Source organism: Coloeus monedula, assembly GCF_965178545.1.
Source record: "Coloeus monedula genome assembly, chromosome: 17".
Classification (NCBI taxonomy): Eukaryota; Metazoa; Chordata; class Aves; order Passeriformes; family Corvidae; genus Coloeus; species Coloeus monedula.
In genome coordinates this window covers 5,214,454-5,232,682 of record NC_138797.1, presented here as the reverse complement: position 1 = coordinate 5,232,682, position 18,229 = coordinate 5,214,454, and the positions used below count along the sequence as shown (strand labels likewise).

At 49.1% G+C, this 18,229-nt stretch overlaps 1 protein-coding gene across 3 annotated transcripts in view; it reads left to right on the top strand.

Moving 5' to 3' along the window:
• ZHX3 (zinc fingers and homeoboxes 3) overlaps positions 1 to 18,229 on the top strand; it is a 46,686-nt gene that overhangs the window by 22,263 nt on the left and 6,194 nt on the right. For 2 of the 3 annotated variants that reach the window (XM_082293023.1, XM_082293022.1), the window contains one exon: positions 15,008 to 17,925. In XM_082293023.1, coding sequence (XP_082149149.1) covers positions 15,168 to 17,925 — 2,758 coding nt within the window. In that variant the 5' untranslated portion in view covers positions 15,008 to 15,167. The remainder of the gene's footprint in view (positions 1 to 15,007; positions 17,926 to 18,229) is intronic. The other variant, XM_082293024.1, reaches the window with a different exon arrangement.

The window sequence follows — 18,229 nt, the reverse complement described above, 5'->3', positions numbered from 1 at the left end:
GGCGAGTTATTTAAAATTGCTTTGTGCCTCATTTCCCTTTCTGTAACACACTGGTGACAGCATTTCCCTTCCAGCCAGGAGCTGTGTCAGTGGGAAGGTGTCCGTACTCTTTTCCATAGCTGCTGCATGAAGAACGTGGATGGAGTAGGAAGCATGACCATCTCATGGGCCTCTCTTCTGTTTTCCTGGGGAAGGCAGAACAGGATGATCCATTTAAAGGGTTTTACAGGTACCCAGAGAATATGTTCCATGAGGTCCTGGGGCTCCTGGCATAACTGCACTAGCCAGGTGGTTGCTCCTTGAGCTGTAAAGTCTTCCTTAGCACTGCTCTCAGGTCTTGAGCTTGAAATTGATGGCCAGTTTGGGGCAGAGCAGGTTTCTGGTGCTGCTGTGCTGCCTTTCTGCTTTGAACCCGGGTGGATGCTCAGGAGAGGTGATGGCTTTGGGAATAAAGATGATGGCACATGGCCCTGCTCCCCATGGCAGCGTGTGGCCAGACCTCGGGCTGATCACTTCATCTCTCCCTACTTCTTCCCTGTCTGCTCCTTCCCAGTGGGGGGTAACAGCACTGACCACCCCTTTTACCACCCCCTAAATGCCAGGAGACGCTCTCCAGCATCCCCGAAATGTGCTAAAACCTCCTGGCTGGAATAGGAAACATCTGGGGGGAACAGGGGGCTGGCTGGCTCCTGTGTGGTGCTGTGAAGGCTCCCTGCCATTCCCACGGGATAAGCCATGGGAAGCCTCCACGTGACAGCTGTCCAGGGAGGAGCTGCCTCCGGCTGCCTCTGCTTCAGGTACAGCCGAGTTGCAGGAGTGATGCTGAGCCTCCTTCGTCCTGGGGGCGTGCAGCCCCTCTTCCCTTTGCCAGAGCCTGGTGGTCCAGAGGTGGGTCTGGGAGAGCCACTGGCCCGAGATGCCCACCCTGTGGCAGTGAGTGAGCTCCAGCTGCTGTGGGATGCTGTGGTTGGATGGAAATGATCGTCTTTGGGATGTGGCACAAAATCAGGCCTTGTGGTGGTTGTGGGTGGGAAAATGCTCCTGGGGAGTATCTGACTATCCAGAAATATTAAAGATACTGTTATCTGTATTTCCCTCTGGTCGCACAGCTGCTCCAGTGGCTTGTGCAGGCTGTTGAGAACCAGCAGTTGAGAACCATGGGCCACTCTTTCATCCTTGGTGTGAATATATCTTAAGAAATTTCTATTTCTGTGCAAGAGGCATGGCCCAGCAGCTGGAAAAGTCCATCCTTTTTGGACAGAAGCTTTGCTTTCATCTCCATCCTGCTCTTTCCAAGAGCCAAAATCCCAAACCCCTTCTCCTTCAAGGGTATCCTTGAAGTATCCTGAGTTACTGACTGACCTGCTGGGTGTGATGCTGTAAGGCTGGGCAGCTGGCAGCATGGGGCCTCCAGGGCACGGCCACAGGTTGGGGCTGCTTCTAGACCAGGGATTGTAACTCTCAGGCTACAGGTAGGTCTGGCTGTTCCCTCAGACTGTGCCTGTAACTAGGAGTAAAACTGTCTTGAACAGCAGTCGTGACACTGGTGAAAGGGAAGAAATTAAATTCTTAATGTACAGGATGTGGTATCTTCAAGCACTTCTGCTGTCTAACCCTCTTGTTTTTCCCTTTTGTGGTTTGTGTGATCTTCATGCTGGGCCAGCAAACATTTAAGGCTGTGGATTTTCCCCCAAGTTGTGAGACTTTTAGTTGACCAAGGCACTTTGTGTGTGGGGGGAGGGTGAGCTCCAGGCTGGTGTGTGTGGAAGATCACATGGATGTGTGACTTCTGAAAGTCTTCAAGGTTGTCTGTGGGAGGATCTTGGAGCTCTGGGGAGAGGCTTTGCACATGTCTCTGGGGAAATTCTAAAATGCCATGGAAATAACTACTGACCGAGGAAGGAAGGGATGTGGGGAAGATGCCAGGCAACAAGGAGGGGGCTGGCAGCAATTTCCCAATGGAGCTGAACCCTGGTGAATGGTTTCAGAACACTGATGTGCTCTGGGGGATGGCAAGTGACTGTAACCTGAATATCCCACAGACAGGGAGCTGCCATCCCGTGGGACCTTGCCCAAGGTGTCTCCTGCACTAGCAGCTTCTCAGCACTCACCAGCACTTGCCAGGTGATGATGAGACTTGTGCCCAATTTTAGAAGGGTGGAGAGGATGAAGGGTATGGATAGGAACAGCTGGCCCTGAATTTTGGGTGCTGCCCCTGCGATTGCTGATTGCTTTTGATGTGAAAACAGATGGTCCAGAAGAACCCCAGATGGGGTGGCAGTGTAGCTCTCCAGTGCTTTGGACAGTGCTGCAGACCACTTTCCCAGCTCTCCCTGGAAGGTTTGTGTGCAGCGTTACAGCAATAATCCATGGAGAGCTCATGGAAGGAGCCCTCCTGCTCGCTGCTCTGCCCAGTCCGGCCCCTTGGGAAGCAGCTCAATGTGATGACTCGTGGGACTGACCACAAGGGTGTTGCTCTCGTGGGGTTTCCCTGCAGAGCTGCCCTGTCTGCTCCTGATGGGATCAGGGATGAGTCCTGCAGCGTGTGAGCGCTGTCCCCTGGCTGCCCTGGTGTGGGAGGCATCTATTCCCTTAATCCTCTGCCGGCGGGTGATTATGGGCTGTGCATGGAGGGAGTTCACGCTGTCGTTCTGGTGCAGTATCATGAAGATGCTCCTCAGTCTGTTCACTCCTAGCCCAAAGAAGAGGGCAGGTGCCTGGAGGACCATGTTCTTCTGACCTGACTGTGATTTGGGCTGCTGGCCTAGAAATTAAATGCTCCATCATGGCATTGCCAGGCAGTCATCCCCATTCCTGTGTTTGCAGGCTGCCTGCTGACACAGCTTGAACATTTTTACCTTACTGTCCCCCTGTGCTGACTCCTGCAGTTTACTGTATCCTGCTGCGAAACAGAGTTAATAGTGTTGCTGTGCCCTTCACCCTAATGATGATGATGAATGTTTTAGACTGGTGTAATGAGACCACCCTTCATTTTTTTCTAAAAAGCGAGGAGGAATTCTTGATTTCTGTCTATTTGAGGTTATACCATAGTCTGCGATGCCTTCAGTGTAAACCAGGAATATTTCTGTTATCCATGGGACACTTTGCAATGAGAACTTTTCCATGTTCATTTGAAGGGCTGGGAAATTTTAAATTTGCAACAGATGGATTTTCTCCAAAGGCTTCAGATTAAGTCAGCTCTAAGGAAATGACAGTCTTCGTATGGCACACTGATTTATTTTGTTTAAATTAGCTCTTATTTCCTTTCATTCCCTCATTTCCATGGAAGGATATTGTTCCCCTCTGCTCATCCTGCACCCAGTCTAATCTAAGTTCATGCAATTGTTTGTGATGAGTGGGATGGTTTCAGGAGAGCAAAATGCAGCAGTCAGCTCTCCTGTGAGCACTGTAATGATAGAAAACAGGCACAAATCCTTTTTGTTTTCTTTCATCACTCCATTTTTCCACCTGTCTGCAGGCTTGATTTGGCAAATAGAGCAGCTATTAGTGAACTCTCCACTGCAAGCTGGGGTGGTGAGGTGGTAACAAAGTCTCTTTGCACTTGTATGAGCATATGAAATATTTAGGAAAGTCATCTAATACAGCTACTGGAGATGTGCTAGTAGGTTCACACCTGGCTGCATGCACAGAAAGTGACGATTTCCTTGGGTTGTCATTTCTAGGGGTGGAGTTTTGAAGCCTGTGGCCAAGACCTGAAGGTAGGTTTGGTATCAGTTGGTGGTAATTGGGCTGTACTTGCATAATCATAGTAATTTCCTTCTTATATCTTAAATTTGATTTATAAGACCATGCTCCAGTGTGACTTAAAGCTTTAAGTGTTTGTCTCTGCTGGCAGTTGGCAGTGTATTAGCTGTGATTCTTTACAGAAATAAATGCTCAGTGTTGGAGCTAAATTGAATAATATGGTCGTGTGGTGTTTGTGTCTTAATCTTCCAAATAGCTCTCTTAAGTTTGCTACATTGATGTCTGAAAGGCTTAAAAATAATAAAGTCCATTGCAGAGAGCTTTGAATACCGAGTGGAAGCTCAGTAATTGCTGGCAGTTCATGGGCAGACTCACTAAAACGTGGAAAGGAGGCAATTCTCCCAGCATGCCTGAATTTTTTAAAAGAATCTGCTTGTATCAAGGCCTTGTGATCCACAAGGTACAAAGTGCATCAGTATGAATTCAGGCTTGTGGGACTCAGTCCAAAACCCCAAACCCTTTAGCTGCTCTGTCATACCCATTTAAAGCACCTTTTGTCTTCCTCATCCGTCTGCTGGGAGCTGTTTGCATCCCCAGCTTTTGGGCAGGGTAGGTGGAGTGGGCTCATTTTCCAACCAGCTCCACTGGCTGGTTGTCAGCAGAGAGCTGAAGTCCTGAGCCCCCATCCCAGCTCCCAACCTTTTGCTTGGAAGGGGACAAAAATCCTAAATACATGGATTGTGTTTGTTTCTTTTTAATGTTGTTTTCAGGGAATCAAGTATCAAAGGGAAAGCTCTGAAATCAGGGATCTGGCTTTGCTGATTTTTCTCAGAAGATGTTTATAGTTCCCCTGCTTCCTTGTGAATGAGTTTTTAAATGAGGATTTGCAAAGGGCAGCTAAGGAAAAGGCTGATTGGACCAGCAGGAATGATTTTAAAAACAAACAACAAACAAAAAACCCCAACCAAACAAAAAACCCACAAACACACCCCCAAAACAAACAAACACCCCCCCCCCCCCCCAAACTCAAACAAAACAAAAAACCAGAACAGGAGAGGGAAAGGAGGAGAATGTGATTTGTTTATCACAACTGAACTTGAAACTAATTTTAAATGTCTGTCTTCTGAGAGTAAGGAAATTCCTTTAGCTTGCAGCAGTAAATAACTGGGATGCTTTCAGCTCACAGCTGATCTAGAGGATGGTGAGTTTTCAACTAAAAAAATACACTCTCCAGTAAGGCCAGTCCATTCCAAGTGTCACTAAACAGCTGGAGGAAGAGGAGGGTCCTGACTGGCATGGTTCATATCACAAATAACCCTTGAATGCTGTTCTGTGTCTCTGCATTCTGTCCGGAGTGTCTTGACAAATGGTTTTGAACAAATACGGTTTCAAACCAGGGAGCAAATGACCAGGATTGCATCTGGCTGGCAGGTGTGCAATCCAGATGCCTGGATTTTGCCCAGCAAGATCTCAAATCAAGTCCCAAATCCATTTTTCTCTTGCTATCAATCTTAAAAGACATGGTGAGTATTTCAGAGAAAGGGAGAAGGTTTTCCTGAGGGAACTCTTGGGGGTCAGTGAATGAGGGTGTGGTGGTGGGGATGATGTTGTTTTCCATGCCAAGCTCTTCTTGGCAGCTGAGTGGTGAAGGATCTAATGGTGGCTGTGGTGAGCAGGATTTCTGAAACTCAGCTTCTCCTTAGGCTCATCTCAGCAAAGGGTTTGGCTGTTAGGATACTGAGCTCTCTTAATGGTCTGCCCTTCTCTGTGCCAGCAGGGCCTGTCCTGTCCAGTGCAATTGGGACTTCTGGAAGTCTGTCACTTATGTAGGTGCTAAAAGGGAACGGAACTTATTTGGGAGCTGGTGTTCCAGCTGAAAGAGCTGAGCACTTGCCAGTCTGACCACTTGCTTCTGAAGTCCTTGTGGTTCAGTGCTTTAGTCCAGGATATTGCCTATTTAAGGCAATGGCAGAAAACCCTGTGCCACTCTTGCAGAGTAGCTATGTGAACTTTAAGCATCAGGACCAAATGGTAGTTCTGGAATTAGATGGTGTCCCTAATTCCCCTCTTCAGTTTTAAGTGGATGCAGCATTCTTCACTTACAGCTTCAACTGTTGTGTTGCATTGTTGTATGGGGTTGAACATCTGCCCCTTCCAGCCACAAAAGTGGCTGTGTTCCAGTGGTGGGTGCTTTCTTTCTATTCAGGGATCCTCTGAGGCCTGGAAAAGCTTGAGTATTAGGCATGACATACTGCGAACTGCTGCAGATCCACTTGGCCCCCTTCTCCCAACATCTGCAAGGCCAGAGTTGTCCATCTTGGCTCGTCCATGTACAGTGCATAAGAGCAGAAAGACCCATCCCTGCCAGCTGCTGCTGAGCAGTGAGAGGGGCCTCATCAGGAACCTGCCCATCCCATGCAGAAAACATTTGTGGTCCCAGCCTGTAGCAGAGGGAAGAGCTATCACCAGCTCCCTCAGGAGGGCTGTGTTGCTGGCACCACAGTGCCAGGGTCTTTCCCCACTCACAGCACCCTGGCTCGGGATGCTCATCCTCCATCCAGCAGCTCTGCTGTAGCCGTGCTGTCCTGTGGCGTGGCAGGGGATGGAGCAGGCAGAGCAGCACCTTGCCCCACATTAAAGGTTTGGATGCTAAAGCAGAGCCGTGGTGAGGGCCGAGGTGCCGTCTCGCACAGGTCTCGCAGCCCAGCGTTTCTTTCCCTGCAGCATTGTTTCAGTGATTGACTGGCGCTGGCTTGGCAAAAGCCTTTTGAATATTCATTTGGCTGACGGGAGATGAGAGTGTGGTAGCTCCTTGAAATCAGCTTGGGGAGGGGAAGCAAATAAGACTGCCTTTTTCTCACTCCTAGTGCTACTTGAACTCTCTCAAATGCATGCTTCACATGGATAAATGATTGCAGAGACCTCAGCCTACCTAACAAGCCTGCTGTTGTACAGCAAAAATTATAGTGCCTGCATACTTGCCATCTTCATTTAAAAACCAATTCCTCATTAATATCACTTTATACATATTATTGCAGCTCAAAATGCCATTCCTCTTCTCCCCACCCATTTCCTTGTCTGGCTGTGACATACAGGAACTACACCCAGTGCTTGACTCGCCTCTCCTGACCTTTTGTAACTTGGCTCCAAACTCCTTTTTTTGGGTCTTTTGCAAAACACTGTCAGAAGGGAAAAATCCTTTGTTAAAACACAGCCAACTCCTGCCTCAACGTGGAACAGTTTGTTCTGCTGAAAGAATGAGCCAGTTCAGTGAGCAGAAAAACATTGCCATAAACCAGCGGGCTCAATAAGCTGCAAAAGCCATCGGCTGCGCGCAAGGTCTGAAAGGACAACTCTGAAGCAGAATCCATGGGGATGGAAAAAAATAATCCGTGATCCCAACCTGCCAAACCCCATTTCTTTGCTTTCAGACAAAGTATTTTGCAGTTGTCTTTTTGGTTATAGCAACTGTAAGTGGGGGAATGGGAGCTGAGGCCGAGCCAGGACGTAACGCGGCTCTCGAAGCTGCATATTGCAAAAGGGCACAGGGGATGAAGTAATCCAAAAATGCTCAGCTGGGAAGGGGCTGCAGCACTTGTAGTCATCAGGCTGTGCTGCAGATGATCAGCTGCAGTGCCTCTAGTACTATTTAGTAGATTGGTTTAGTCCTTCCCACCCACATCTTGTTTTAAAGCTCTGGGCACTCTCTATTTCCCTGGAATTGCTGCGAGTCTGTCCCTTACGTGGCTGCTTGGTAACTGGTGATCAGCCTGGCTTCAGCAAGCGGTTCTTCATTCCGCAGGGGACTTGGATGCTTGGTGAGAAACCTGTGTGACAAGCTTTTGGGTTTGTGTCTGCAGTGGGATCGTTGTGGTGCTGGTATAAAAGCTGGCACTGGTTTTCTTTTAACAGTAAATGTTGTGCTGGCATTAGAGCTGCGGTTCCCAAATTTGGGGTGATGGCCCCTTGATTAAGGTCACCCGTTTGGAGGTGGATGTGCAAACCTGGCAGTGGGGTTGTGAGCAGAGGTACATCAGAAAGGTGGGCTCCAAGTCTTCCCCAAGATGATTCCTTGGGATGGGGCAGGCTGTAGCAGCGCTGAGAGCACAGCGGGGCTGTGGCACTGCGGGTGCTCTGTTGCCATTGGGTGCTCACACCTGTGAGCTCCTCACCAGCTCAGCCAAACATTCCCTGCTGATGTAAAAGTCTCAAATATCCTTGTCAGAAATTTGGCGTGGACTAAGATCTACCTCTGGTGCTTAATTCATTACTCTGAGCTCCCTGGTGGATTTTTGGCTTGGAGCCAGTTCAGCAATTTCAGATAATAAAAACACAAAGAAGTGTGTTTTAGGTGTAACCTCTTCATCTTCACATACGTTCTGAAGGGCTGCATCTGCCAAAGCTGGGCTTGCCCCACACAAATGGTGATGGTTGACAATGAGCTCTAAGGGTGGGATCACAAGGCGTGTGGCACATCTGAAGGCGGTGTGGCAGGATATTACTGACATGTGAGGGGCTGTTTGAGGTGCCTGTGTTTAAGATGAAATCACAAACAAAGCCCTGGCAATGCAAGCAAAGATGAAACGTCCTAGAGAAAGCACAAGGGGCTGCAATGGGAACTCCAGTGTGTTCACAAGCATGGCTGTACTGTCCTGTTCAGGCACAAACCAACCTGCTGGCAGTCACCAGCTGAGTATGAGGTGAGGGGGACACTGATACAGATGAGCTGAGGGACTTCTTGAAGCTCCGTTGTGCTATCTGGTGTTCTCTGCTGGTAGTGCTAACCTCGGAACTGGCTCTGTCGAGATGTGATTATCTGTCTGCTGGGCCTTTTGCTTTGGGGAAATGCCGGGAATGTTTTGCAGAATGGACAAAATCTGAGGATTGAAGCTATGGAGGTGGGTCCCTTGGATGCTGGAACTGTGAACCCTGCTAAGGTAGTGCAATGCGGAGCAAATCTGTAATGAAGCCTCTGTGCCAAGAGAGATTATTACTCTTTTGGAAGATGTTAATGGTATGATTGCATAACATTTATTTTGTGCTCAATCAAATGGATGAGGGCAGAGGAAAAGGAGTGAATTAATGTTAGTGATGTTCAAACAGAAGCACGCAAAGCTCCGAGGGATGATCAGTGGTTTTGTTTTGATGTGTATCGTGGTGGTTGTTTTTTATTCCTCACATTCTCCTGAAATACAGCACACGGGCTTGTCTCTAAGGGGGGCACATTGCCAGTAGTCTAAAGGTTATATTATCCCAGTGACCTATTTTTATACTCTAATCGCATTCTGTTTCAGCCGGCTCTTTCTAACCTTCCATCTTGCTCAGTTTTGTGCCTGTCTGGGGAAAAAAAAAAGCAGAGATAATTGCCATTAGTCCCTGAGAGCTGAGGCAGCCTCTGCCCAGATAGCATCACACAGGCGAGGTGCTGCTCTTACAGCACAAGAGCAATCCAAAAACACAGCTCGGAAATGGGTGACTACTTGAGACGGAGGGATGAGGAGTACTGTGGGGCAGAGGAGAGAGGGCTTCTCTTAAAGGCAGATTTTAAATGGAGAAGTCCAGCAGTTTGGAGAAGGGTGAAATTTTAATGAATAGCTCTGTTTAACTGGTCTAAATGGAAAAGACGCTTTTCTGCTCTAGGCCTGCCAAGGAATGGAGAATGAATACGATTGTTCGGTCAACCGGCTCCCACTGCATTTAGACTGTACCCGCGGTTTCAAAGCCAGGCTTAAGCTACAAAGCACCCTGACCAGTTGGCATAGAGAGAAATTGTTCCTTAGTACAAATGTTGACTGTGATGCTGCTTGAAGCTCAAAACTGCTGAAGTTTGTGCGTGTGTTTGTACATTCGTGCAGTGTGAAATAATAAGATGTGAAGAGCCTTTCTTGCCTGCGTGACTTCTCTGGGGCTGTGGTTATTGTATTGCTGGTGGCTCTGCTTGTTCATGTTGAGATCACCTGAGGTTTGAGTGCCTGCAGAGTTAGTGTGGTACCAATCTGCTCTGGAGGGGAAAATTTCATTAACTACTCGTTGATGGGAACTTGCAGTCCTGAATGGGGTTAAACCCCAAAAGAATTAAGTGTGTCATGACCTTGGCCTGGGTTATGAACCAGGCTTTGGGTGGCAGATGCTACCTCCAGGTGCCAGCCCTGGGCAAAGGCATGGCATGTGCTGGGAGCCAGGGTGATGCTGTGCTGCTGGCATTTTTAGGCTGCTGGAGATGTTCCCATCCTGTGACTTCCTCCCAGCTGCAGCCTTTGCACAGTTACTCAGGGAGGTTTCTGGACTCCAGCTAGCTGGGATGTACAACTGCAGACTGGGAACAGAGGGGCTCAGCCCTGCCAAATCTTGCCCTTTCTTCTTCACAGAGGTGTGCTGGCACAGCTGGCAGGGAGGTCCCATCCACACCTTGGAAGTTTCTCTGGAGAGGTGATCTGTCCCCTCTGGCCGTGTCTGTCCATATCGAGTGACAGGGATGTGGCCTGGAGAGGTCTTTGCTGAGGTGTCCATCCACACAGTATGTCCCTGGGATGGATTAGCAATAGCCCCCACTGGGCATGTTTTGGCAAAAAATAATTCAAACTGGTGAAATTCCTACATGACTTCCCATGAACAGATTGCAAAAGCAGAAGGAACATTAATGTCCAGCCAAAGAGGAAGAATACCAGGACTGCCATGGCTGGCAGCAGGATGGCCATGGGCCTGTAGCCCACATACATGGACCTGTTTTTCCTCCCTTCCCCAGCACTGGGTAAATGCACCCAGTCCCAGGCTGCTGAGCTGCCTCCCAGTGCTGCCCAGGGCAAACTGGGTGTCTGTCATGTGGGGGGGACCTGCTGTCAACCATGGTGGGAGTTTGGGCTGGTGGGAAGGGGAAGGGGGATCAGCCCTCAGGTTTGGGTCAATGGTGCTGGCTACAGGGATCTTTTAGTTAATGCCCTTACTAATTACAGTGTGATTGGGAAGTCCTCTGGAACTCCCAGAGACAGCACTTTATCTTTGGACCCCGGCTGGAGGTAGAGCCTGAAGGGGAGAGACAAAAACTCCAAAACGTCAACTTTTTTCCTGCTTTGATTTTTTCCTCTTTTCCCCTCATATGATGCTATCAGCTGGGGCCTGCGGAGTTTCAACTTAAAAACAAACCACTTTTATTTAAAGTGCCAATATTGTGCTTGGCTCCATATGAGACAGAAACATTAACTTTGTCTCTGACCTGGGGAGCGTGTCTGCCTGCCTGGTAGGCTTTGAAAGTGTTGAGAAAACTGTCATTTTACTTCTACTTTGGTGCTTATTTTTAAAAATCTAATTTTTTATTAATTTCATTTTATTTTAACAGAGCATTCCCTTTTCAGCAGAGCACCAAAGCCCACAGAGCATGTAGCCATCCTTTGTGTCCCCATGGAGCCCTGTCCCTGGTGTCAGCATTGGCACCCAGGAGCTGGCAGGGCTGGGGGCAGGAGAAGGCAGCTGTCCCTGTATTCCCATGCCTAGGCAGTGGGACTGGAGCTGCTGTGTCCTGGCTGATGCTGCTGCCTGGTGGGTTTTCTGGTTGTTGTTTCTAGGCGAGGTTTGCAAAAGGTCACAAAAAATTAATCTTCTAACTGGGGACCTTGGCACTGTGCGCAGTGAATGTTTTGCATTAACAACCTAACTCGTTAATTCAGTGAAACATTTAAAACCAAACCAGTTATATCCAGCCAAGCTGGAAAAAGCTGAAAGTTCATACTCAGCAGTGCAGATTTCGAAACCTCCCTTTGTTAATCTCTGCAGAAGTAAATTTTCTGCTATTGCAGAGCTCACTGTGACCAGTCTGGGCATTGTTTCCCGCAGTGGAGGCAAAGCTGCTCTGCAGAGGGTTGGTTTTGTACCTGGAACTGCCACCTTTCCCTCCAGCATGATTTTCTCTGTGAGCATCACTGGGACAGAATTGGTTTGGCTCTGCTTTAAGTCACTTTTCCCTCAAATTTCCAGCAGCAGAGATGGTTTAGGTGCACTGGACATTTGTCCTCCTTACTCTGCTACCTCGCTATGAAATTAGCAGGTATAAATTAAATAGGAACCATGAATTTAAGTACAATAACTTTGTTTTCCTGGCTGCCAGGTAGCTCTTCTTTTCACCTAATGTCTCTTTGCTCCAGTTAATCATAAAATAATATGTAGGAAATAGAGTTCTTCACTCATGGTTGTGCAGATGGGTCTGAGGCATCTACAGTGGTGGTATATACACTAAGATCAGTTGTAAGGATGTTTTTCAATTGAATAATTTTTCTGCCATTAATCTACCCTATCCATTAGAACAGCCCTTCTTACTTTAATAAGGGAGAAATGAGTGAATTATCCATTCTGTTTTATATTAGTGGTGTATTAAAGTATTAAGTACATTCCAGAAGGTGAGCAGTGAATAAAACACGCTCCCAACATGTGGTTATGCAACTGTTCCATGGAAATTAAATGGACAAACAGTACACTTGATTAATTTTTTTTTCCCCAGTAAATTGCCACTATGATTCACTTCCAGCTAAAATTTGCAATCTGTGTTCTCAGGTGGCATTAATATTGGAGCCCCGCAGGAGACCAGTGGTGGCTGGGGCTGCTTTGATTGCATTTTTAAGGAAAGTTGTTGGAGAGAGCACAGAGTTTGATGCAAATGTGCTGGTAAATGAAATGCAGAGCTTTTAGGTTCTCTGTAGGTGGGTCAGGCCATTCACATTTACCCAAAATAATAGCGATGGAGTGCTCGGGAGAGGCACTTTGTTAACGTGGCACAATGGGGGTCTTTGTGTGTCGCCATTGCTTTGTATCAAATTTATCTGTTGACAGATAAAAATCATCTTTTTGATATCTGGAGACCCCATAAACACTGGGTCATCTCTGTCAGGGACTGGAGCTGTCTCAGTAATGGAGACTCTGGAACTGAATCTCTGGAGTTTGCTGGAAAGAAAAAAGTTTGCAGAGGGCCCAGCAGCTTCTCCCTGTGTTAAAGCTGCAGGATAAAATGAAATAAGTATTCCCTTTTACCATTGCTTGCCTGAAATGAAACTCCTCTCAGCCTTTAAAGCTGTATTTTGTAGCCTTCAGGCTGATCTTACTGGTTTTTCCCTAATTGACTCTACTTGGAAAGGTCATTGCAGCCTGCTAGACTGTGTAATATTTAACTTAGCATCAAAAATGAGGATCTTGGGATTGGTGTCAAATGGATGCTGTTCCCCTCTGAATAGCACAGTCCATTCATACTCATCCAAATATTCCTCTTGCTAATGCTAATGAAAAACTTTCTGACCCTCTGCAGAGGGCAGGACTAACCATGGGAAGGTGGGATGAGAGTGGCATAAAGCAAGTATTGAGATGTGCAATCCCCACAGTCTAAATCCAGCTCACAGCTTTAATACCTGTTTTATTTATAGATTATTTTTAAGTTATAATTTCTAGCTCTTCACGATGCTTTAGCATAGCAAGCAGTCTTTTCTGATGCCAAGTTCAGTGATGACTAACACTATTTACAGGACTGTTTTGTAATCTCAGATCAGCCCACATTAACGGGAAGTTACGTTTTCCCGTCAGTCTTTCAAACGGTGCCTGAGAGTTGCTGAGGCCAGAGCCAGCCATCCACGCTCTCCCGTTTGGAAAAAATGATGTCAGCTTTCAGAACAAGCTTTTAAAAAAAAAAAAATCTCATAAAGTTAAGGAGGTCATTTGAAATTGAACTTCCTCCACTTGATTTTTTTATTTTTTTGCATGAGGATCTTTCATTCCTCTGTTCTAAAAACTATCAACAAAACTAAGCACAGGAGGTATTGCATAAGCACCACCAAGCCATTTGCCTGATCTGCATTTCTCAGTGCATGAGATCAGCTCCAAATATCTGACCTGAGAAAGCTGCTGGTGCACAACTGCTGTAACTGATAGGAGTTACCTCTGTGAGTCATCTCATAGGATGGTAAGTATTTTTTTTTCTTAAAGTTCAAGTTTTTGTGAGTGTTTTTATAAAGCTCAGTTGCTGTTACTGTAAATCCCAGGGAAATCTGGCACAGAGTCTTTGTAATATGAATCAGTGTGTCCATATGCTTCCAAGTGACCTTGCAGTCTGGAAAAATACCATTCTGTCCCTCTGTTGAAGAGAAAAAAAAGCAGAGTTGCTGTAGAAAAGGTTGACAGAGGGGTGGCACCAGGCAGATGACTGCTGGTGCCAGCTACAGCAACTTTACTGCCCTGGGGTCATGATCTCAGGCACAGAGCATTTGCTGTGCACGTGGGAATGCTACATCAGGCCAGGAATAAGGTTGTGGCTAATAAGGTTGTGCCTCAGCCAGCCCTGGCCTTCCACAGGCTGGAGCACTTCAGGGTCTGCTTCAGCTTCAGAGGAGAAAATAAAAAAGGAAAAATTATTGTTGGTTGGTTGGGTTTTGCTTATTTTTGTTCAGTTTTGGTTTTAAATGTAACAAATCTCTGGTTAGCCCAAGCAAGATGGGCTTGCACTGACGAGAAATTACACTTTGTTAGGGAATACCCCGGTGCATTGGGTGGTGTGACTGCCAAAAGCTGCAGAGGTGGTGGGAGGGGAAGGCTGGGAGCCAGGAACATTGTGATGCTGCTCTTGAGCTTTGGGGCCTTTACCTTCTCTTGCGGCTCCAGACGAGGACTCGCAGATGCTGTTGGAACAGTAGTGAAGTGAACACAGGATGGGAGGGGCATCTCCCAAGTGCTTTGCAGGCTTGCTGAGCAAGGAGGGCTAAAATACTGCAGCCTCCTCGCTCCCGGCAGCAGCTCTGGGTGTCTGCAGAGACTCTTGTCACGGGCACAGGGCTCTGAGCTGGCAAGAAACTTCCCGATGGGATGGATGGACAATGCTGATTTTGAAGAAATTGAAATGTTTTGTGCAGAATGTGGATTTTTCATTGTTTTTTTTGTGATGGAAAGCAGGTGGCTTTCCCAGGTGACCCTGCCTGGTGTCACCTTCTGTGTGAGGCTGAGCTGGGACCTGGGGCACACTGGGAGCCCAGGCAGTGCTCTCCCTGCTGAAACACCAAGGATGGGTCTTGACAGGGCAGAATGAGGGGAAAATTCAGTGGTTTTCCTCCTTAAATGAGAATTTGATGTGGGCTGTAAAAGTGGCATATTTGTCTGTTTTGAAACAGATAGTTCATAGGGTTAGGTGTGAAAATACAGCAAACCCAAGGTCAAGTTAGATTTTTCCAATGAAAGAGGAAAAATTATTTATTGAGTGAAGCAGTTAAATACCAGGGCAGTTGTGCTTTGTCTAATACCAAGGGAACTAACCCCTCCTCCCTCTCCTTATCCTCAGGTTCAGTGGCAAATATGAACATTTGTCAACATTTGACAACAACTCCTCGGTACATCATGAGTTTGCTGGAATTTGGACCACAGAGCACTTGCAACAGCGCTTTCTAAATTTGAATTTAATTTAAATGAAAGAAAAATAGTCCTCTGGATCAATTGTAGCCATGGCTAGCAAAAGGAAATCCACAACTCCCTGCATGATACCAGTAAAAACACTGGTGCTTCAGGAGACTGAACAGGATGCTGGAGAAGATGATCATGAAGGAACACAACCAGAGGCTCCTGCAGAAGGACCAGCAGCGAGTGATGCTGGGGCCAGCAACAGTAATAATGGAGCTTTGTCCAACGGGCACCGCGGCATTGCCGATGGTGACACTTATATCTGCAAGTCTTGTGACTTTGGGTCTCAAGACCTTCACCAGTTCTTTGGGCACTTGGACTCTGAGCACTCAGACTTCAGCAAAGACCCCGCGTTCGCCTGCGTCGGGTGCAGCTTCCTGGCCAACAGCCACGAAGGGCTCTTGCACCACAACACGGAGTCTCACGCCGGTGAGACGAGCTTTGTCTGCAGGGTGGTGAAGCAGGACAGTCGTACAACCGTGGAGCAAAGTCTCTGTGAGGCCACCAGCAGCCATGACCTGCCGGGAGAGGTCCCTGAAGAAGGGGCAGATGGCCAGTCTGAAATTATCATTACCAAAACCCCCATCATGAAGATAATGAAGGGTAAACCCGAGGCCAAAAAAATCCACACGCTGAAGGAGAATGTGTCAAGTCAGTTGGGCGGTGAGTCAGAGGTGAAGGATGGAGAGCATTCATTCCCAAATGGGTCTGTGCCAGTCAGCCAGCCCACTGCAAGTTCAACAAAGTCATCCCACATAGTGAATGGCTCCATCATAGGAAACGTGCCTGTTCTGCAGGCCGGTGTTGCACAACTTGTGTCGCTGCAGCAGCAGCCCCCGTTGCATCAGCAGCTCCCCACATCCAAGTCCCTTCCCAAGGTGATGATCCCACTGAGCAGCATTCCCACGTACAATGCTGCCATGGACTCCAACAGCTTCCTGAAAAACTCTTTCAACAAGTTCCCCTACCCCACCAAAGCTGAGCTCTGCTACTTGACCGTGGTGACCAAGTACCCAGAAGAGCAGCTGAAGATCTGGTTCACTGCGCAGAGGCTGAAGCAGGGCATCAGCTGGTCACCGGAGGAGATCGAAGATGCCAGGAAGAAGATGTTCAACACTGTTATTCAGTCTGTGCCACAACCCACCATTACGGTGTTGAACACACCCCTGGTTGCAAATCCTGGGACTGTTCCCCATCTTATCCAGGCGACTTTACCAGGCCACGTGGTGGGGCAGCCAGAGGGGACAGGGGGGCTGCTGGTCACACAGCCCATCATGGCAAATGGGTTGAAGGGTACCAGCTCCTCCTTCACCTTGGCAGTGACTTCTGTCCCCAAGCCGCAGCCGGCGGCGCAGCACAGCACTGTGAGCTCCAGCAACACATCCGGGGTCAAGGTGGTCAACAGCGCCCAGTCACTGCTCACCGCCTGCCCTGCCATCTCCTCGCAGACCTTCCTGGATCCCAACGTCTACAAAAACAAGAAGTCCCACGAGCAGCTCTCAGCCCTCAAAGGCAGCTTCTGCAGAAACCAGTTCCCTGGCCAGGCTGAAGTCGAGCGGCTGACAAAGATCACAGGCTTGTCCACCAAGGAGATCCGAAAATGGTTCAGCGACAGGAGGTACCACTACAGGAACGTGAGAGGCGGCCGGGCCGTGTTCCCTGGGGACAGTGCTCTTGATTCCCTGCCCGAAATCACCTTCGACGTCCCACCCAGAGGAGCCGAGCTGAGCCCTGCGGCAGCGGCGGCCACACCAGCCCCTCATCACCCGCCACGGCGGCAGTCGTGGCACCAGGCGCCCGACTTCACCCCGACCAAGTACAAGGAGCGAGCGCCGGAGCAGCTGAAAGCCCTGGAGAGCAGTTTTGCCCAAAATCCCCTTCCTGCGGAGGAAGAGGTCAACCGCCTGAGGGGGGAAACAAAGATGACACGGAGGGAGATTGACAGCTGGTTCTCGGAGAGGAGGAAGAAGAAGGTGGCAGAGGAAAATAAGAAAGTGGAAGAGGTGGCTCAACAGGAGGAGGAGGAGGCAGAGAATGGAGGCGGGGAAGGGGAAGACTCCTCGGATGAGCAGAGGGCCATGAGTGAAAACGGCTCAGTCGACGCCTCCAGCAGCAACCCGAACTCGGCGGAGCGGAAGGTGAGTCCCATCAAAATCAACCTGAAAAACCTGCGAGTGACCGAGTCCAACGGCAAAAACGAGGTACCGGGGACCGGCGCAAATGAAAAGGGGGATGGCAGCTCCAGCCGGCCGCCCACCCCTCCCAAAACCAAACTGAACTTCAAAAAAACAGCCCAGCAGCGGCATCTGCTGAAGCAAATGTTCGTGCAGACCCAGCGCCCCACGAACCAGGAGTATGACGCCATCGTGTCCCAGACGGGCCTGCCGCGGGCCGAGGTCATTCGCTGGTTCGGGGACAGCCGGTATGGCTACAAGAACGGGCAGCTGAAGTGGTATGAGAACTACCGGCGGGGGGTCTTCCCCCCGGGGCTGGTGGAGGTCAGCCCCGCCGGCCGGGAGGTGCTCGAGGACTACTACGAGAAGCACAAGGGGCTGCGGGAGGAGGACGTGCCCGGCCTCTGTGAGCGCGCCCGCCTCGGCGCCCAGCAGCTCAAGGTGTGGTTTGCGGTGAAGGCGGAGGAGGAGGGCAGGGGCTCCGGCCCCGAGGCGGCCAGGAGCCGGAAAGGGCCATGCGAAGCCGGCGCGGAGGCGTCGGAGAGCAGCGAGGCGTGGGAGCCGGGCGGCCAGGAGGGCAGCGCTGGGACCCCCGACGCCCCCGGCCCACCGCCCGCCACAAGGCTGGGTAAGGCCCCTGCCTCGGCGTGGGAGGGCTTGGGGTGGCACGGGGCGCTGGGCCTCTCCTGTTTGGGACACGGGTTCAGCGAAGGGGTTAGTGTTCGAGGTTTAACTGAGGAAGTGGTGAGGAGCTCGCTCTGTGAAAGAAGGGCATAAAGGAAAGGAGGGTGAGGAGGGTCTGGCAGGATGATGCAAGTGCCACTGCTTGCCTGCCCCTTCCTGCCTTGGTCATTGGGTGCTGGCACCATTCAGAAGCCAAATCCTGGCTTTATTTCAAGCTGGAGTAAAACATCAGGAGTGTCCAATCCTTT